At 36.5% G+C, this 22,939-nt stretch overlaps 1 protein-coding gene and 1 non-coding gene across 3 annotated transcripts in view; both read right to left on the bottom strand.

Moving 5' to 3' along the window:
* NARS2 (asparaginyl-tRNA synthetase 2, mitochondrial) overlaps positions 1 to 22,939 on the bottom strand; it is a 115,258-nt gene that overhangs the window by 56,294 nt on the left and 36,025 nt on the right. Inside the window, exon 6 of one of the 2 annotated variants that reach the window (XM_028516662.2) lies at positions 6,710 to 6,804. The exons of the other annotated variant lie outside the window; for it this stretch is intronic. Coding sequence (XP_028372463.1) covers positions 6,710 to 6,804 — 95 coding nt within the window. The remainder of the gene's footprint in view (positions 1 to 6,709; positions 6,805 to 22,939) is intronic. 2 annotated transcript variants of the gene reach the window in all.
* Positions 17,320 to 17,422, bottom strand: LOC114501077. Its single transcript, XR_003684851.1, has one exon. It is a non-coding gene; the product is annotated as a U6 spliceosomal RNA (small nuclear RNA).

Below are 22,939 nucleotides of genomic sequence, written 5' to 3'. Positions count from 1 at the left end.
GTAGGCAGAATATAATAAAAACACTTACTTAAAAAAATTGTAGCTTTTTAGCTCTCTGAGCAGCACCATGGAGGTCAGCAAGAATAAGCACCTTATGAAAGGTGGCAAAAAGGGAGCCAACAAGGAAGTGGTCCATCCATTTTCTAAGACAGACTGCTATGATGTAAAAGTACCTGCTATGTTCAATATAAGAAATATTGGAAAACCTCTAGTCATGAGAACCCAGTGAGCTAAAATTGCATCTGGTGGTTGTGTTTTAGAAGTAAGCCCAGCTGATCTATAGAACTATGAAGTTGCATTTAGTAAATTTAAGCTAATTGTTAGGATGTTCATGGCAAAAACTGCCTAATTTCCATGGTGTGGATCTTACCTGTGACAAAATGTGCTCCATGGTCAAAAAATGGCAGACCATGATTGAAGCTCATGTTGATGTCAGGGAACCAGTGGTTATTTGCTTTGTTTATTCGTTGTTTGTTTTACTAAAAACCACAACAATCAGATTCAGAGGACCTCTTATGCTCAGCACCAACAGGTCTGCTAAATCCAGAAGATGATGATGAGAATCATGTCCTGAGAGATGCCTGCTGACAAACGACTTGAAAGAAGTGGACACTAAACTGATTCAGATGCCACCATATTATAGACACAGAAAAGGCCTGCCAATCTGTTTATCTGCTCCATGATGTCCTTGTCAGAAAATTCAAAATATCGAAGAAGCCCAAGTTTGAACTGGGAAAACTCTTGTTGGAGCTTCGTGATAAAGGGAGTAGTTCTGGAAAAGCTCCTGGGGGTGAGATGGGTGCTGAAGTTGAACGAGCTGATGGAGATGAGCCCCCAGTCCAAGAGTCTGTTTAAAATTCAGACGTTTAATGGTGACAAGAAATCCTATTAGTGATGAAAAAAATAAAATAAAAACCATATTATAGATCTGTGTGCTGAGAAGACTTGGAAACAGTAATCCCCCCATAGTAGCAAAATACCCAGTGACTAAATTTTGGTTCCTGTTTACTATTTTCTCATAAAAGAAACCAGGGCTCTTTGGATAAATGTCTGACTCTAGGGCCAGAGTAGGGAAAATTTAAAAATAAGTCTGGGATATTGCCAAAACTCGAAAGCAACCAAGATGTCCTTCAGTAAGTGAATGGATAAACTGTGGTATAATATATATAGATAATGAAATATTATTCAGTGCTAAAAAGAAATGAGCTCTCAAGATATGAAAAGACATGGAGGAAACTTAAATGAATATCACTACGTGAAAGAAGCCAATCTGAAAAGACTATATATTGTATGATTCCAATTACATGACATTCTGGAAAAGGCAAAACTTTGGAGATGGTAAAAAGATAAGTGGTTGCCAGGGGTTAGGAGGGAGGGAAGGATGAAAAAGAGGAACACAGAGTGCTTTTAGAGCTGTGAAACTATTCTATACAATACTATACTGATGGATATATGTCATTATACATTTGTCCAAACCTATAGGATATACAATACCAAGGGTGAACCTGGATGTAAACTATGGACTTTTAATGATGATAATGTGTCAGTATAGGTTCATTAATCATAAAAAACAAACAAACAAATGTATAAACCAATCAATCAATCTGGGGTGTTCTTACAATACCAGAGAATAAGGAAATACTCAAAAAACAAAAGGACAGGGGCAGGTCAGAGGGGTATAAGAGTCAACCTGGAAGAGTTCCCAACAGCTATAAAACTGAAACAGTTTGAGCAACAAAATAAGTAACACAGAACTGAAGTATAACCCAAACTATAAAATAAATATATATAAGTCCATCCTGACATAAATGAACATACAAAGGTAAAGAGACAACAAATCTTCCTTACGGAAGAATTCTGAATACTCCCACTCCTTGGAGGTGGTGTTTAATTCGATCACCCCCTTTCCAGTCCTTATTTCCACCTCCAGTGAGAATGGGCTAGGCTTAGTGACTTACTTCCAAAGAATAGAGCAGAGAAAGGGACAAAAAGATACATTTTCAGTGGAGAAATTTGGAAAATACCACCTTATCCGAATAATCAAACTAAGTATCACCACATGGATATCATATATCCCCTGACATGATGTGATGAGAAGAACATTTTGCCTCTGTCGTGTTCTTCCCCCAAATCCGTACAACTCCAGTCTGATCATGAGAAAAACAAATCCAGATTGGGACATATTTTGCAAGTCATGAGAAACAAGGAAAGACTAAAAAAATGTTCCAGACTAGAAGACAGTGGGCAAGTATAACAACTAAATGTAACATGGTGCCCTGAACTGGATCCTGGAAAACAAAAAAGGCACTGATGGGAAACTGGTGAAATCCAAATTAGTTACTAGTAATGTACTAATACTGGGTTCTTAGTTGTGACAAATGTACCATGTAATGTAAGATGTTACCTATGAGAAACTGGGTAAGAGGTATAATAAAAAGTTTGCACTATCTTTGTAACTTTCCTATATTTAAAAATTATTCAACAATAGCCCTGGCTGGTGTGGCTCAGTGGATTGATCACCAGCTTGTGAATCAAAGGGTGGCTGGTTCGATTCCCATCAAGGCACATGCCTGGGTTGTGAGTCAGGTCTCTGGTTGGGGGCATGTGAAAGGCAATCGGTCAATGTATCTCTCACACATCGATGTTTCTCTCCCTCTCCTACTCCCTCCCTTCCCATCTCTCTAAAGATAAATAAATAAAATCTTTTAAAAATTTATTTAAAAATAGAAAGTCTATATAAAAACAACAAAATTAACTTTTAAAATGGGGCCATAAACCCACTAAACCGACACGGATATCCGTTTGGAAAATGTTAACCTTTTAAATTTAACTACCATTTACTCTACTTTAAAAGTCTACTAAATAAAATTCAAGAAAAACAAAGCTAAGGGAAAGAAAACTAACAATTTCTTATCAGAGATTAAATATTGCATTAATCTGAGACATGATGTACCATATATTAATAGTCCTAAAAATATGCATATTAAACTAGGAACATTTGACTGACATTATTAGAAACACTCCATAACACATTAAAAAATACAAAAACCTCATATTCTGCCAATTTAATCTTCTGTCAAGTTTCACTGTACACTGTGTTCTGTGCTTCACTGCACTTTACTGGGAAAGAGGGAACATATTTAATCCACTAGTGATACTATAATAGAGAAACCAACATTTCATAAATTTACATCTTTCATGTATTATGAAATATGAGGGGAAGTTAGATAACTTTATAGATAAAACAACTTTATAGATAAAACAAATGAGTATTGAAAGGCTGTTAAAACAAGGCTATCCAAAACTTGGATATAAGGCCAAAAGGTAGATAGCATGTGCTTTCAATAATTTGGAGACACAGACCCATATTAAATAACCCACTCAGAGGTTATTTAATTACTTAGAGGAAGGTACTTGCTCAATTATTCTATTTTTATTGAATGAAATATCCCAGATTAACAAAAGTTACATGTGAATTTATAGATTTTGTCCAGTAGAATTGTAAATAATTTGTCAGAACACAAAATTCCAAAGGTCAGTGTTTACTGGTCTGTAGGACATTAACCAATTTGTAACTAACCTAGCAATCTTATTCTAAATTTCCTTTATAAAATTGTCTATGAATACACAGTTCAAATACTCTCTGAACTAGCCTTACTATTTTATTTATTCCCTTAGTAATTAAAAAATAAAATACTTGATACATGTTAACTTACTATTTGAATGAGTCATATTTTAGTTTTTAAAATTACACTTTGACAGGCATAAGAAACTGGTCAATTACTGGAGGGAAGGATACATAATGGGGTTAAGATAGTCTTTTCAACAAGTGGTGTTGGGAAAACTGGACAGACTCATGAAAAAAATGAAATTAGACCACTTTCTTAGACCATATACAAAAATAAACTCAAAATGAATTAAAGATTTAAATGTGAGACCTCAAACCACCAAACACCCAGAAGAAAAGATAGGCAATAAACTCTCTGACATCACTCTTTGCAATAACTCTTTGGCTATGTCTGCTGAGCAAGGAAAACAAAAGAAAAAATAAATAAATGGGTCTGCATCAAACTAAAAAGTTTCTACACAGTGAAGGAAACCATCAACAAAACAAAAAAGACTTCCTAGTGAATGGGAGAAGATATTCACCAATGATACATTCAATGAGAAGTTAATATTAAAAATATATAAAGAGTTCATACAGCTTAACACCAAAACAAACAAATAAAAACTTCAAATAATCCAATTAAAAAATGGGCAGAGGACCTGAACAGACATTTCTCTAAAGAGAACATACAGATGACCAACAGACATATGAAAAGATGCTCAACATCACTAATCATCAGGAAATGCAAATTAAAACCACAATGAGATATCATGTCACACCAGTCAGAATGGCTATTATTAATAAATCAGCAAACATCAAGTGTTGGCAGAGATGTGGAGAAAGGGAACCCTCATACACTGTGGGTAGCACTGTAAATTAGTACAGCCACTACAGAAAACATTATGGAGATTCCTCAAATAGTTAAAAACAGACCTGCCATAATTCCACTTATGGGTACTTACCCAAAGAAATTCCACTTATGGGTACTTACCCAAAGAAAATGAAAACACTAATTTGAAAAGATACTTGCATCCCTATGTTCATTGCAGCATTACTAATAATAACCAAAATATGGAAGCAATGTAGCTATCCATCAATAAATGGATAAATAAGAGGTGATATAACAGGGGTGGGCAAAAGTAGATTTACAGTAATTAATGAAGTAGATTTATAATAATTAATAAATAATGATACAAGAATAAACTTTGATTCACATACTTAAAATAAGAAACCTAATTTTGCCCACCCCTGTATAATACACACAATGAAATATTACTTGGCAATAAAACCAAATGAAACCTTGTCATTTATGACAACATGGATGGACCTAGAGGGTGTTATGATAAGTAAAATGAGTCAAACAGAAAAAGACAAATACTATATCATTTTACTTATATATGAAATCTAAAAAAAATAAAACAAATAAACAAAACAGAAACAGACCTATAGATATATAAAATAAGCTGACGGTTGCCAAAGGGGAGGGTGGGTGAAGGGATAAAAATAATTTATATTAAAATTTTAAAAAATCTACACTTTGTCAGGCATTAGGTGCTTTCCATGACATGCCTGACAAGGCCCTGCCCTCACACAGCTCTGCAGATCCTACAATCTCACAGGGCCTTTATGATGATAGATTTTCTGTATAGTATTTTAATAATATTATCAATTATTTGGTTATTAAAATTGTCAAATAACATATTTCTGCTTCAAAGATAAATCAGAAAGAATCTAAGTAAAGTATATGTTACTTTGAAGACCATTTTTATTCCACCATTGACTTTCCCATCCTGAGTAAAGTACTGACTGGTATGTTAAAAAAAAAAAAGAACATGAACACTATTCTATTATACTTCCCCTAGGTTTTCCCACCTGTATATATTAAGAACAATGGGAAGCATATAGAGATTCCCTTGTTTTCACTGGAGCCATTTCTTCAAGAGATTTTTAAGTCTCAATCTCTATATGAGAAAACGAAGATGCATAAAAGAGACTCAGTACTTGTTGAGTCAGCATTAAGAAATTACTCCCCAAATCACAGAACCTAGTATTTAGGCAGGACTTTAAAAATCTTCCTATCCAATTCCTTGTTTTAAAGAAAAGTTGGAGCCCTGGCGGGCTACCTCAGTGGTCAGAGCATTGCCCAAGACACGGAGGCTGTGGGTTCATCCCCGGTCAGGGCACATACAAGAAACAACCACGAATGTATAGATAAGTAGAACAACAAAGCCTTCTCTCTCTCAAAACAATAAATAAAAGAAAAAGAAAAGGGAAGCTGGACTGGAAGGGGTATAGAGCCTTTCCAGAGATTTAAGAGTCACTAAAATTAATGTGATCTGATGTCTAGGACTTTCTAATTTCTCGCATGTCTCTCATGATGACTTTGTTGGTTAATTCTCTTCATGTAAACCAATCATTTAAAGTACCTTTCTTCTTTTTTTTAAAGATTTATTTATTTATTTTTATAGAGGGAGGGGAGGGATAAAGAGAGAGAAAGAGAAACATGAATGTGCGGTTGCTGGGGGCCGTGACCTGCAACCCAGGCATGTGCCCTGGCTGGGAATCGAACCTTTGATACTTTGGTTCGCAGCCTGCGCTCAATCCACTGAGCTATGCCAACCAGGGCCTACCTTCCGTTTTTTTAATGAAATGGGCTAATCCCATTTCATCCTGGTTCAGGCATGAACTATAACTTTATTTTCATAACATGATTAATTATACTTAAATTTTCATTATTAAAAATATAGTAAAATTTTAAAAATTGTAGTTTCATATTTCCAGTGTTACATTTTTTCACTAAGATGTCCAGACTAGGGAGTAAAAGGGAGAAAACTGTACTTGAACAATGATTAAAATTTAAAAAAATGCAAAAAATTGTTAAAAAATAATTAAAAAAAAAAGAAGTCCAGACTAATGTGATTCTTAAAAAGTAAGATCATCATGTCAATCTAAATATACTTTTGGTGAATTCAAGTGGACTAATAAAACACAAATTTCAATTTTTAGGTTTTAGCATTGGGAAAGGAAGTGTTATTTCACTCTCACTCAACCAACCCATAATCAGTAGTACGTTAAAGCAAAAGAGAAAAGAAAATTCTGTACCCTGACATCACTTCTAGGTGAAGTTGTCCTGAGACAGTTAAGAAAGCAGGAACATCGAAGAAATTCTCTTCAGGTACCTTTATTTTGCTTGAAGGCTGCAAATGAAAACCACAAATCACAAAAAGCTATTACATGCTTTGATCACTTTTCACACTCACAAATGTGCCACAACTAAAAATCATAATGCAATTAAACAATGTGAGGCCAGGTCATTCTCATGAAAACAAAGGCAGTTCTCAGCACACACCTAAGAGAAAAATGGTTGCTTGTGAAGTGCTTAGGTCAAAGAAGTTTGCTCCATATTTTCCAAATATACAAAAACCAAATGAAAAAGTACTTTAGTCACAAAAAAATTTCTCCCTAAAAAGTGATTCTGATTGAGGCAAAAGATTATGAATTAAAAACTTTAAATGTGAATAATTATAGAATTTCTTAAAATTCCGACTCATGATTAAGATTTAATTTCTTAAGGGAATAGCTCTAGAACTGTTATTACTATTAATAATAATGCTCTTAATACAGATTTTTATAAACACATTATAAACTTTTAAACACATTATTTCATTTAATTGTCACTACTACGAGGAGGTAAGAGTGGGACCCTACCTTTAAAATACATGATAAGTAATTAGATTTAAAAATCTTTATGAACTTATAATATCGATAGAGTAATTATTCCATTTAAAATGGGTAGTCAACAAGCTAATCAACATTTGTAACAGTTAAGCTAAAAAATTATTTGGAGGTCAAACACAATTTAAATAGTATAATTAAGAAAGTTCCTGAATCAAGTTATGACTATTACACCAATTTTTTTGGAAAGAAGCCAGCTAATTTACTAACTACTGTATTTCAAATTGTGTATTTATTTGAAAGTGTTCTACTGTAATGGTACAGTTACCATAAAAAATAAGTCAATTTTAAATACGCAATAGAGGATGTAAGACTCCTTTTAAGAGAGTTACCATATTAACTCAAACAGTTACCATATTTTTTGGACTATAAGACACCCCTCCCCAAATTTGGGAGGACAGGGGGGTGCATCGTATAGTCCGAATGTAGCTTACCTGTCTAGTAAATGTAGGTTATTTATATTTACATTGGTGAGATATTATGTTATTTGTTATTAAATATTTTACATTTTTGCTTCAAAAATTTTTTTTCCTTTTCCTCCTCTAAAACCTAGGTGCGTCTTATGGTCCAGTGCATCTTATAGTCCTAAAAATGCAGTAATTATAGAAACACATGAAAGGAAGGTATCATATTTAATTCCACTGGTTGGTTTAAAAACACTGCATATCATATACAGATATGCATGTGTGTTAATGAGAAATCTAGTGTAAAAATTACCACCTGGAATCATTCACTTATTTTATAATTGGCTATTATTTTTCAAATCTACTTTGATATTGATTTTAAATGTTCTGTCATTGCTTTTTTAATAATGATAATATAATGATATTAAATGCACCAAATTTTAGATTTATTTCAAATATTCATCAGTTTATTTTTATAAATTAAATTTATTGGGGTGATATTGGTTAATAAAATTATATGTTTTAAGTGTGCTATTGCTCCTTTTCAAAATCCATCTTTAAAATCCCATTATCACTGAAAAAATATTGTTTCCAAGGACTTAAATATTCAAGACTGAATGATTTGACTTGACACATGTTAGGACTTCAAAATAAAAGATATATTCTCTGATATTTCTTTATTATTTACTAAATAATTATATTTCAAATAAGACCCCATACATATGAATATTATATTTTCTCCTCTCCTTCACCTTTTTAGTCTATAATTTGTGCTGGAGTTTTATTCCAACTTCTCTCTTCTTGTACATATAAAAAATTCTAGCTTTTATGAGTAGATTTTAGCCTTTCATTACTTGGATTTGTACAAAACGGAATCTGACCTTTTTATACCTCTTAAATCTAACTTATATTTGAATAGGTACAAACATATCACTACTTCATTATGCCTTCCAATGTCATATGTGATGTTTACACAGTGAAATTCATACTACTTTTTAATGAATTACTTCCTTTATTTCTCTTTTATATTACAATTAATGTATTACATTAATTTTTTTAAAAAAAACTTGTGTGTATTAAGTTATACTACCTATACATTTTATTTTAGAATACTAAAGGAATATTATAAAATATTTGTTTTAAAAAGTAATTGCTGAGAGTCATATCAACAAAAATGATGGGACAGGTAGTTCTGAAGGTCTGCCCCTCCACAGAGAAACTTCAAAAAATGAGTAAAAATCATCAGAATCAACTATGGGAAACTGGAAAATAGTCATGAGTTTATAGTGACCAAAAAGTGCCAAATGAAGAGGAATCTCTAAAATGGTAGAACGCGCCCAACAAGAGCAGACTGCTCGTTCTTCTCCAGCGCACAGTGGGGACGCTGCCACACTCCTTTCAGGATTGGCCAGCATAGTTAGCAATGGTCAGCTCTGGGGAAGGGACTAGATCACCAGGGAACGAAAGTGGGATGGAATCCTTCTGCACTGTTAAGTGCTACCTTCTGAACTACAAACTACAATGCCTATTCAAAAAATAAGTTTAAAGTAACATTTTAAAAAGTTGAATTCTGAGGCATTATCAGCAAGTACTCAAAGTAAACACTCTACTGGTTTTATTCTCTGTGTATTCTTTATCATATAAACAGTGACAATTTTATCTTTTGTTGTATAGAAGCATGGATTCCTTTGATCAGCATCAACAGAAAAATCAGAAAGCCACGAACAAAGTATAGAACAAAGTCAAATACCAGGGAGAACTTAGGTTGTCAGAAAAATCCAACACTGTACTACTTAAAATGAAAATGTTGAATTAAAATTCAATAGTTGGGACAGGCCAAGAGAAGAGAAGGCCAAATGATATTGAGTTTTTTTTTATCAGAGATCAAGTTTATACATCTCGGTATGCTAAGTGCCCAGCCCAGTGCCAAAGACAAGTGACTGTTCCATAAACGCTTGTTGACCAAAAGAGTGATGTTAAGTGTGAGCAGAGGGGGCTAGCAATCAGGGATCAGAGGAGACAAAGTCTGATGAACAAGCAAGGAAAGCACAAAAAGCATGTGTGGCACATTGAGCCATAAGAGCTGCTAGCAAAGTGTCAGAGCTTTGCTGGTCTACAAGTGCACTACTAGTGTCATGTTTGTTTACAAACATAGGTATTGATAAGCAGGTAGTATAACAGAAAGGAATTATTTCTTATGTTAACTTTTATAACTATACTGCTTTTATTAGTTTTCTACTACTTTTCTAGCAGAGCTGCAAATAGGTATTTTTCTGTGGTTTTTCTTTAATATCACCAATCATCTTAACACCTCCAAGAAGTTTTAAAAAATGCAAAATGTAGAGAATGTATTTCCAATGAACACATAATTTATAGATACCCTAATTAATTATATACAGTTTTTGGCTAAATGTATAAGACATCTTCATTCTTTTGTCCAATTTCCCAACACCATCTACCTAATTCTGACATCCATCCTAATTCTGAAGATTATATATATATATCTTTAATTTCATCTTCTGCTTTCTCAAGGATATGGCTCACTCAGTTCCAAAGAAGCATATATTGATATATATTCTCTACAACCCTTCTGCTCTCTAACAAATCACCCAAGACACCTCTGGGACAGCTTCTTTATTTCCTTCTTTCTTTATGCTTGCAAGTGCAAAATGACCCAGACCTACATCAAGCACTATAAGAGCTATAAACTTTAAAGTAAAAATCAACATTACCCTAAAAATGCCACGTTTCACTTATTTTAAAACATTTCTGAAGCAAAATATTGAGCTGGGTGATGGCATTTGGTTTACTGTATTATTCTTGATACTTTTTAGTATGTTTAAAATTATTTAAAAACTACAGATCAATATTTATAGCTCTTAAAAATGTACAGCATAGTATTGTATGATCCCTGTGTCAATACTTTTCATTCTCCTATGCATGAAATAAACTGTTTCTTATTCAGTTCCACTGTTCTTGTTTTGTTTACTTACTAGTGTTCTATACATTTTCATGAACAGTTGCTGTATTTCACATATCTGATGCATTAAATAGTCTATGGCTGCCATGTGAATGTAATTATTACCTATTTCTGTAAGGGAAAATGAGATCTACGATCCAAAATAACCCACTTAAAAATGAACTTTCTAGGGGGAGGGTGGTAATGGGAGGGAAGTGGGGAAGGTTGGGAGGGGGGGCTGGATTGGGAGTAAAAGGGAGAAAACTGTATTTGAACAATGATTAAAATAAAATTAAAAAAAGAGAACTTTCCAAATGAATAGATTTCTCTGTATCTTAAAGAAAACAAGATAACATAATAAAGCAAAAATGAAAGTATTTTATGTACCATCAAAACACCACAATGACAAAAATCAGTAAGTATGGTGCAAGTAATGAGATAAGAAGCATTCTTGATGGTTTATGTTCAGAAAGATTTTTCACAATGAACAAAGGCTCTGATTCCAAATATGTATTCCAGTACAGTACTTTAAAAATATCTTTATACTTTATATTCTTTATATTCTACTATTTCTCCCAAATGAGAGAAAATACTCAGGGGTTGAAAGATATATGTTAAAGATTGGATAAGAGTACACAAATTATTCACCATAATTTTAAGAATTACAGAAATTACTACTGATATGCTAGAAATCCCAGAAATTACCACAGCATCATTATCCTGAAGTTCCACAGGAAAAAAACACAATGTGTTTACATCACTCTACCTGCCACAATGTAAGTAAAAATTCTTCAACTTATTCCTGGTCGATACAATTATATGGCTACCAAGCTGACCTAGCACCACCTACCTCAGTGAGTTGAGATACTACCTTTATATATATCCAGACAAACTTGGATCTATTTCTGAGCTTTTAGTTGTCTCCCATTGGTTTATTTGTGCACCAATACCATACTACTTTAATTTAGGGACTTTACAGTATATTTTAATTTCTGGTTTTTCAAGTTTTTTGATTACTGTATTCCTTAGAGTTATTAATATGAATGAAGACTTTCCAAGCTTTCTCCACTGAGAAATAAATTTGTGTTTCATCTCAAATGTAGATATCTCCCATATTTCCAGGCCATTCTTCAATTCATTTTTCAACTGAACAAATATCTCAGTGACTACCATGTTACAGGTATGAGGCTAAATGCAGGGTTACAGTAATGAATAAGAAATAACATACCCAAGGAAGTACAATATTTTTTAATTTCATGATTTAACACCATGAAACAAAAGAGGTTTAATATGAAGCTTTCATCCTAAGAGGTTTTGAAACTTGTGAATGTCTGGAGGGGTTACATAGCCAAGTCCTAATTTATTCACTCATTATTCAGGTTAGTTTGTTAACAGTTGGAAGGAACTTACAGAACTTCCCCCAAGTTTCTTGCTCCTTTAGGTGTACTAACGTTCCAAAGATGACTGGCTCGCAGGTTCTGAAAGAGCCAACTGCTGTTCATTTCAATGGCTGCAGGTGGGGTTGTGTGTGCACAAACTATGTGATCCACGAAAAAGGCTAAAAAGCAGTATCCTGGCCAAGTACACTTAAAAGCAAGTCGACACTACTACAAACCTATTAGAATGGTGAAAATACAGGACACTTACAACACCAAATGCTGTCGAGGATATGCAGCAATAGAAACTCTCATTCATTTCTAGTAGGAATGCAAAATGGTACAGCTACTCTGGAAGACAGTTTGGCGCTTTCTTATAAAACTAAATATACTCTTGACCTAATACCCAGCAATGACAATCTTTGGTATTTACCCAAAGGAGCTGGAGTCCACCCAGGTGTGTATAGCAGCTTTATTCACAATTGTCAAAACTTGGAAGCAACTAAGATGTCCTTCAGTAGGTGAATGGAAAAATAAATTATGGTACACCCATATAATGAAGTATTATTCAGTACTAAAAAGAAAAGAAATGAGCTATCAATCCATGAAAAGACATGGAGGAAACAAATGCATATTGCCAAGTGAAAGAAGCCAATTTGAAAAAGGCTGCATACCACATGACTCTAGCTACAGTTGACTCTTGAACTTCGAGGATCGACTTATACATGGACTCTTACCTGTGTTGTTCAAGGGTCAACTGTATTTTCCTTCACAGATGGGAATCCGCCCATGCATGCGGAGGGTGGACTTAAGTTACATGCAGATTTTCAAACAACTGTGTGGTGGGTCAGCACCCCTGACCCTCACATTGTTCAACGGTCAACTGTATATGACTTTCTGGAAAAGGCAAAACTATGGAGACAATAAAAAGATCAGAGGCTGCCAGAGGCTGGGAAGAGAGGGATGAATAGAGGGTGTCTAGAGCAGTGAAGCTATTCTGTATGACACTACGATAGTGGGTACGTGCCATTATATATTTGCCCAAACCTATAGAATGCACAACACAGAGAGCGAGCCCTAATGTAAACCATGGACTTTAGGTGATAATGCTGCATCAGTATAGGGCACAGGTGGCAAACACAAAGCCTGGGGGCCAAATCTGGCCCTCCACCTTGTTTTATCTGGCCCGGTACCTTGTTTCTACCTGGCGGCAGCGCCGAGCTCCTTGCCCCTAGTTAAGGAGTAGTTACATTTATACAGTCCTAAAATTACATTTGGCCCTTTGAAGGCAACCACAAGGCTGATGTGGCCCCTGGTGAAAATAAGTTCCACACCCTTGATGTAGGATAATCAATTGTAACATTTGTTGCAGCCGCAATCTCTGGTGTGGGAGGTGGATAATGGGGGAAGCTAAGTATGTGTGGGGGGTAGGGTACATGAGAAATATTTACATCTTTGCTCCGTTTTGCTGTCATCCTAAAAACTGCTCTAAAAAAGTCTGTTTTTTAAAAAAAAAAAAAAAACAACCAGCATATGGATTTCTATGATCCATATGCTATATCATTCATTTGCCAAAAGAAATGATCTCATTCCTATCAGTCTCAGCAAACATAAGTGAGATAAAGAACTCAGACAGAAACAGGTGGGACCAGCAAGCTGAGGAGGTTGTTTGTATTCATATAGGGTACAACTTGATCTTCACTCTGGCTTCTTTACTGCAAAGATGAGACTCAGAAATAGAAATGTAGGTTGTTGTTGTTTTTTTTAATTTATCTTACACTTTGTAAATGTGCCCAGAGGCTTCAGAATTAGATGATAAAACCAGTAATTAAATAAACACTAAGGAACAGGGCTTACTTAATTATCACTATATTATCTAAAACACTCCTTATTAGGAGCTTTGAAGCATAATAGACTAGCAATGAAGACTATAATCTCACTGGATATAAACAAAAAAATTCAATTTCTAAACGATAAACTCTTAAAAAGGCAGTTTTTGAAGCAGGAGTTAGCAAGGTTTAAGGCACTTTAAAAATTGATAATTTACTTACAAGACACAATGGTATGTGTTCTACTAAAAGTGTTTACTAAAATACTACTAAAAGCCTGCTAATGTTACCTTTTTTCTCTAATTTTTCTATTGTAGTGTATACAATACACATGAAGAAAAGTACAGAAAATGCACAGCTTGATGATTTGTCACAAAATAAATGCCAATGGGGCTACTACCCACATCATAAGATAGAAGAGCCACAAGATCTGCCAAGACTCTAGTGTCCCTCCCTCAGTAATTCCTCTTCCCTCCCCAAAGGTAACTGTTAACCTGAGCACCAGAACATTACATTACTTTTCTAAGAAGAACAAGCTGAGCCCAAAGTTAGTACAAGTGGAAGTTATCCAAGTAAAATAAAAACAGTCATGAAAGGCAAGGACCTACAAACAAGATTACTCTATGCAGCAAAGCTTTCATTTAGAATGGAAGGACAGATAAAATGCTTCCCAGATAAGATAAAGTGTTCATCATCACCAAGCCCTTATTATATGAAATGTTAAAGGGGCTTATCTGAGAAAAAGAAGACGATTGAAAATATGAACAGTGAAATGACAACAAAGTCACAACTGTCAACAACTGAACCTAAAAATAAAAAAAGGAAAAAACACACTAAGCAAACAACTAGAACAGGAACAGAATCACAGAAATGGAGATCACATGGAGGGTTATCAACAGGGAGGGGAGAGGGGAGAATGGGGGAAAAGGTACAGGGAATAAGAAGCGTAAATGGTAGGTACAAAATAGACAGGGCGAGGTTAAGAATAGCATAGGAAATGGAGAAGCCAAAGAACTTATATGTACGACCCATGAACACGAACTAAAGAAGGGAAATACGGGTGGGAGGAGAGGTTAGCGAGGAGGGGAATAAAGAGAGGGATGGGACAACTGTAATAACATAATTAATAAAATGTATTTAAAAAATAATAATTATATTGAACACAAAAAATAGAAACTAAAAAGACAACAGAAGAGATCAATGAAGCTAAGAGCTGATTTTTTTAAAAAAGATAAACAAAACAGACAAACCATTAGCTAGACCTAGCAAGAAAAAAAGAGACACAGCTGAAATTCCTACAAACATACAACTGGCCCACACCGAATCAAGAAGAAATAAAAAATCTGAACAAACCCATTACTAGTAAGGAGATTGAATCAGTAATCAAAAACCTCCCAACAAAGAACACTCCAGGAACAAATGGCTTCACTCTTAAATTCTACTAAATATTTAAGGAAGGACTAATACCAATTTACTCAAACTCTTCAAAATATATAAATAAATGAGGGAACACTTCCAAATTCATTTTTAGAGGGCAGCATTACCTTGAAAATACCAAAGCTAGACAAAGACAAGAAAAAATAAATACAGATCAATATTCATGATGAACCAAATATGTAAAAATCCTTAACAAATATTAGTAAACCAAATTAAACAACACACTCAAGAGATTATACACCATGGTCAAGCGTGATTAATTCCAGGGATGTAAAGACAGTTCAACATCCACAAACCAATCAAAGTGATGCAACAGGGTACAGAGTGAGGACCCCCTAAAATTCCCCACAGCCCATGGTTGGGGGCTAGGAGAAGGAGATGATACTTTTTAAAAAGATACTTTGCATTACAATGGCAAGTGGATAGCCTGTTTTTCCTTCAAGGAAGTGGGCTGCTGCCCCAGGGCAAAAGGAGTACACGACTGAAATAACATAGCAGGGGAAACTTCTACTGTGTCTGCTCAAGTGGCAGGAAGCAGAGGCTCCCACGTCATGGGGTACTTCTGCCCTGACTAAAGGTGGCAGCCATAAGAAGGTAAAAAGACACAGGGGAACTGGTAAAGGTAGCACTTTGTGGGAGGAGCTGGAGATGAGGTCACGCAAGCAGCTCTGGGTCAGGATTTAAAATAAGAGTGGGTGGAGAAAGAACAGGGGTGGTTCACCATGTGAGAAAGAAAGATGCAGCCATGAAGTTTTGACAGGGAGGTAGCCATGTGGAAGGAGTTAGTTCACCATGGGAGAAGAGAGGTAGCAGTAGGCATGCGGTCTGAAAGAAAGTAAGGAGTGAGCTGATGGGGCTGGGAATTATGAGAACCTGCAGAACCAAACACAGACTAGAGGGAGATGGCTGGAATGCTGAACTGTGACTGGGGAATGCTGAGTGCAGTTTCTCTGAAGGACATACAGAGAAGCCACTGTCTTGGGGATGTGTGTTCTCTTGGACTTCACCATAATCCAGTGCAACATTGCACATATTTTCCCAGGCTGTTACATGGAAGCTGAGGACAACATACCCCAGATCCTGAAGGAGACAGCTGCCGTGAGTGGATGGTGACTCTGAAACCCACAAGTGCACATTCCAGAGGGGATGGAGAACTGTTTGCACAGCTGGCTTAAGAACAGATAAGGATTTGGGGAACTATTGGACTTGGTTTTGGCTTGTAGTATGGTAGGGAGCAAGTGAAGTGCTGGGTCTCATGGGAGAATGCAGCTCTCAGCTGGAGTGCCCCCAGGCCCCTCGAGGTTGGAATCCTGTAAATAAAAACTTGTTTCCTCCAACACTAATTATTGGGTCATGCATCAAGGTGCCACATGCACAGGCCCTAGTTTGCTCAGTTATAGTGATACAACACATTAACAAAATGAAGTCTGATAACCATAAAATCATCTCAATAGGGGCAGAAAAAGAATGTGAGAACTCAACATCTTTTCATGATAAAAAATCTCAATAAATTTGGCTTAGAGGGAATGGACCTCAACATAATAGAGGTCATATATGACAATCCTATGGCTAATATCTTAATGGTGAAAAGCTGAAGCCTTTCCTCCAAAATCAGGAATAAGACAAGGTTGTCCACTTCACTGTTTTTATTCAACACAGTAATGGAAGTTCTAGCCAGAGCAATTAGGCAATAAAGAAAGGAAGGAAGGAAGGGAGGAAGGGAGGGAGGGAAGGAGGGAGGGAGGAAGGGAGAGAAAAGGCATCTATATCATAGAGGGAGAAGTAAAACTGTCACTATTTGCAGATGACATGATAGTATATCTAGAAAGCCTTAACGACTCCATCCAGTTTTTGTCCATGTGTCCTTTATACTTGGTTCCTGCAAACCCTTCACCTTTTCCCCTGAAATTCCCTCCCCTCTCCCTTCTGGTTCATGTCAACCTGATCTCAATTTCAGTGTCTCTGGTTATATAAAAATATGGAATGCTTCATGAACTTGTGTGTCATCCTTGCACAGGGGCCATGCTAATCTCCTCTGTATCGTTCCAATTTTAGTATATGTGCTGCTGAAGCAAGCAGGTTTTCTTAATATATTTCATCCAAAACAATGGACTGCAACAGACTGAATGCAGATGGAAGAGAATCCAGATGTCTTATGTTAGTCAGACATTAATGAGATGCGCAAATACATAAAATATCATTGTTCTCACCAATTCTTTGTTTTAGAAAATATATTTATCTTTCCTAGAAAGTTTACTTATACTAAAATATGAGTTTATTATTATAGTTAATTTTAAGTGAAGTCATATTTAAAATTTTGTCTGTTTTGATTTCTAATTATAGCAAATATCAACAAAATAAAACTCACATAAACAAAAGCTCTTCAGGATCCTCCACAACTTTTAGTGTAAAGGGGTCTAGAGAACAGCAAACACTCCCCAACAGGAAGCAAACTGAGTTTCTTAACATAATCAAGGTCATGTTCAGACAAAGCCTTAATAAATAGAAGGTGTCCAAAAACCTCCAATCGAACCTCAAGCTACCTGCCAGGTTAATCTTCATAAAACTGGAATTTTTATTACTTTGAAAACAGTACAAAAAATGTATTCTTTTGATGGTTCCCCATGGCTTCCCTTGAACTAGTATAAAAGAAACTTCATTTTCTGGCATTTACCCTCTAAAGCTTTCTAACTCTAATTCATACTCACATTGTACACTCTAGTCATGTTCAACTATAATACATTTTTGTTAACCTCTGAGTCTTCATACACAGTATATTTGCTCCCTCTCCCCAGAGGTCTGCCCACTTTGTGCCTAGACAGGAAAAATGACCCTCCTATGTACTTCCATACTAACCTGGTATATACATGCACATTCATTCATCCAGACACTGTACTAGACAGTGGAGACAGAGCAATGAATACACAGCTCTCTTGGAGAACTTATACTGCCTAATGGAGAACAAAGAAAATGAACATATAAAGAAACAAGATGACCCTGACCTGTGTTTCTCAGCAGACCGGGTGTTGTCCTGCAAAACTAAAGGTCACTGGTTTAATTACCAGTCAGGGCACAAGCCTGGTTTACGGGTTTAGTTCCTGGCTGGGGCATGTATGAGAGACAACCAATCAATGTTTCTCTGCTTTTCTTTCTTCCTTCCATGAGAATGCATTTGTTATACTCTGCTGGGAAGAATATTCTGGGTACAAAGAACAGCCATGAAATCAGAAGGTGGGATGAGGGCTTCATATACTCAAGTAGTACAAGGTAGATTACTATAGCTTGAGAAGATCAAGCATTAGAGAGAGTGTTAAAAGATTCTGTTGGAGAGGTAGGCAGGAGTGAGATCATTGTAGCTCCTTTATAGATTATGATAAGGAGTTTTAGTTTTAAGAACACACAGGAACCACTGAAATGTTTTCAGGAGGGTGGTGGCATGATATGTATTAAGATTACACTAGTGTCTGAGTGGAGAATAGGTAATAGGAGAAAAGATAGTGTCTTAAATTAGACAGGAAACACTAGAAATAGAAATGGAGCAATTGAGAATTCTGTTTAGTTAATAGAATTTATTGATAAATTAGATGTGGGATTAAAAAAGACAGGCAGGGGAAACATGAATTACAATTCACTGTTAGGTTTTTAACTTAATCAACTGAATAGACAGCACTAACTTTTACAGAGATGGAAAGATGAGAAGTTGAAGAGGCTTTGGAGGGGAAAAAAACAAGAGATATTTAAGATACATTATGTTTGAATGTATATTGGATGTCACAGGAAAAATGTTAAATAGGCAGTTGCTTCTATAAACCCACAGTTCAGAAAGAGAGGCTGGGGCTAGAGATAAAAGTTTGTAGTTATCAATAACTACGTCAATGGTCTACAACACCTTGGAACTGGTTAAGATTACTAGGGGAACGATTACAGATTAGTGCTCCCCAGTGGTGGTAGTAATGTTCCCTAGTGAATATACTGGGAATCTGTAGGGGCGTCTAGTGGGCAGGAGTTAAGGCTGTCCTGCAGTATGCGTGAAGTCCTACATAACCAAGACTTTTCCTGCAATCTCCCAATTTTCTAATGTTCTTCTAGAGATTCATAGAGGTGACAGGTATGAAATTATCGACCAAACACCACAGACTGGAGCTACCTGATAAACACAGCCATTGCTTTTATATAGTTTATATATTGGGTCTTCGTATAAGATTATGTTTGGAAAAGACTTCTGAGCAAAATCATTTGAAAATCACAATGGATAAATTTTAAATTTCTTCCAACCCTTAATATTATGATTCAACTAACCTTTCCCAGAATACACAGTTTATTAATGCAACAGAAAATCCTGTACAACAGAAAATTCTTTTTTTGCCAAGTTATTCTGTCACTGAAAGACAGAAAATGTAGAACCAAGAAAAGGAAAAACATGAACTACCAAACATTTAAAAATGTGTGTATCCTGGTGAGTTTCATCATCATGGGGGTCTGAAATCCTCCCTGTTTTTTTGAGGATTTCCAAGAAAATATGAAGTAAATATTTTGAATTGCCCTCCAGATATCTGTTTTCAGAGCAGAATATAGCTGAATAGTTTTTAAATCTGAAGGGAATGAAACAGAAAAATCCACAAAAGTCTGACTCTGCCTCCTTGTAAAATATGCGGTGGGGAGAGGGCAAACAGCAGTCAGCTGAAGAGTGGAAAGGAGTACAACCAACAGTGGAAAATTCATTTGACTTCCACAGTTACTGAAGCACCCACATCCTCTCTATCCCCTTTTACTCTTTTTCCATCTTCTACTTTGTCCCTCCACCCCCACATTTTCCCTATTCTGTTTACTCATAATTCCAGAAAGAAACAGCTGAGACCAGAATGTATAAAGATGAAGCATGGCACAAGACACCTAAAAGGTACAAAATCAAAACAGCACACCATTGCCCTATTTACCATCATCTGCCATTTCCTTTGAAGAGTATGAAGAAAAGCAAGAGTGCTCACCATTGTAAGCTCCACATAATCAATGAATATCCTATTTTCTTCCTTTACTCCAATTAAGGGTTTTATAGAGGCTATGCCTTTTGTAACACGGATGATAAAGAATCAAAGAACACTTGATGGAGATGAGAACTTAATGTGAGATTATCTATCTATCTATCTATCCATCTATCAATCAATCATCTCCCTAAAGCTTTAAAATGTTGTATTATACATTAGGCCAAATGTCATACAACACCAAGTTTTCGCAAGAACAATCACAGAATCCAGATTTTTCAACTTCTAGGATAATCATTTTCTTAATATACCAGGTTGGTCCTCTATTTTTATCCTGGACAGAAGAAATAATGCTATTGGATTCAAAATGCTTTCAAAGACTATCACTCTCTCCAAAGTATGAAATTCAGATCATATAAAACAAAACACAGGAACTAAATCCACCATACAGTCCCCAAAGATTTGTGGTTTGGTAGTTTTATGTTTCCCACCAAGTTGTGTCCCAAAAGGGGCCACTATCATGCTACAGAAATTGCCCTGGCATGCTGTCATGAAATGGGGAGCAGAGTGAGCACCTCCCAAAATTCCCACAGCCCATGGTTGGGACCTGAGGAATCAGGGAAGTGGATGATATGGCTTAAGATACTCTGCATATCTATGGCAAGTTAGTAGCTAGTTTTTAGTTGTAACCCTGGGGGGGCAAAAGGTGTGTATGTGACTTTTAGAATGCATGGCGACTTGTGACGTAGCTGTGAGGGCTTCCCCCTGCGTCACTGAGTCAGTCATGCTGGCCCCAACAAAAAATGGCAGCCAAAAGAATGTAAATGATAAGGGAAACTGGCAAATGTAGCTTATTCTGAAAGGAGCTGCATAGGAGGTCATGTAGGAAGCTCTGGGTCAGGATTTAAACTAAGGGTGGTCTGAAACGGGGGGGTGACTCAACCATGCTGCCAATAGTGAGACAGAAGCCATGCAGGTGAGTGAGTGTAGGGGAGAAGAGCCATGATGCAGCAGCTGGGCAGTTTGTAGTCAGGATTCCACCATGCGGCCTGGTGTAACAAGGGAGAGAACAGCAAGTGGCTGCTCTCATTGTGCCCAATCTAGCCAACTCCAAAGCCATCAAGGACTCTGCCTTGCAAGATACTGACCTGCTGCCTCGCAGACTGAGACTATCTGGACTCTTGGGACTCGGGACATATGGAAAGGGCACTCTCTTGGGACTTGTGCCTTTCCTGGACTTCACCATGATCCAGTGAACACGGCACATGTTTTCCTGGACTATTACAAGGAGGCTGAGGACAATGTACCCCAGATCCTGAAGGGGAAAGCTGCTGCGAGAGGATGGTAACTTTAAAACCCACAACTGTACTTTTTAGAGGAGATGGAGAACTGTTGGCACAGCTGGGTTAAGCACAGATAAGAATATGGGGAACTACTGGGCTTGTTTTTAGCTTCTAGCCATGGTGGGGAGCAAGGGAAGTTCTGGGTCTCGTGGGAGAGTAGGGCTCTGAGCAGAAGTGCTCTCAGCCTACCCCCCCAACCCCTGAGGTTTCACCCCTGTAAATAAAAACCTGTTTCCTCCAATACTAATTGTTGGGTCATGCATCAAGGCGCCCTGTGCATGGGCCTGTCTCCTCAGTTACAGTCAGACTGTACCTCACCAAAAAAACCAAAGCCCAGACAAACAGGCCCAATAAACTGCAGTCTTCATCACTGGGTGTTAGTGTTGAGATCCTCCTATTATTAACAAACCATCTAAGTAGGCCGCCTTTCACAGTTCTAATAATTTCTAATTAAGTCCAGTTTATGTTTCCATCTTTTCTAATTGCCACAAATGTGTACCTTGGTGTATGTATACAGAACTTCTAGTATAAAATTAATCTTTCTTAAAATAAGGATCCATTTACATTCCAGAACACCCACTCTTAGCTCTGAGAAAGGTTTCTTTTGGGCAACTATTTGATCAGCACGAAAGGAAGTTGCTAGCTCAGACTGTTTGTAAACAGTCTGCTTTCCTGCTGAGCAGTCTGAGAAAGTAAGAATGAGCAAGGCAAGGGAAGAACCAAGAAAAGGGGTCTGGAGTCTGTAATATTAGAGTGAGGCCTGTGCAAAACAAAAGGTGTTTTTTTTTTTCTTTCAGCAGAAAAACAAGGCAAATGGCCAAAAGTTGGATTTGCTGCTACATGTGAAGGGGTCAGGAAAAAGTGTAACAAACATTTTCCTCACTATCATTCATAAAATATTAATTTGGGCTTACTAGTTGTCAGACTGGGGTTATAAAGATAGATATCACATGGTCCCAGACCATTACCTACCTTCTCACCCCGTTTTCTGGCCTCTTCTGTAAGAAGGGACAGTGACTGACTGAGTTAAGCCCTGTGTGGATGAATAAGGAAACCTCATTTAAATGGAGTTGGGGACCTATAGAGGGAGGCTTCCCTGCATCTTACATAACCGGCAAGAAGAAGGCTACTTCTTCCCTTCTTGCCTCAGCAACAACGGCCCTCTCTATGCTCCCTGCCAATAAGAAAATGCCAAAATTCAAACTCTTGTTCTCTACCAATGGACTCCTTTTCAAAACAACCCTCCCCAATTTGCTCTTCGAACTCA

The sequence above is a fragment of the Phyllostomus discolor genome, chromosome 6 (genome assembly GCF_004126475.2).
Source record: "Phyllostomus discolor isolate MPI-MPIP mPhyDis1 chromosome 6, mPhyDis1.pri.v3, whole genome shotgun sequence".
Lineage (NCBI taxonomy): Eukaryota > Metazoa > Chordata > Mammalia > Chiroptera > Phyllostomidae > Phyllostomus > Phyllostomus discolor.
This window is presented reverse-complemented; position numbering and strand designations above follow the sequence as displayed.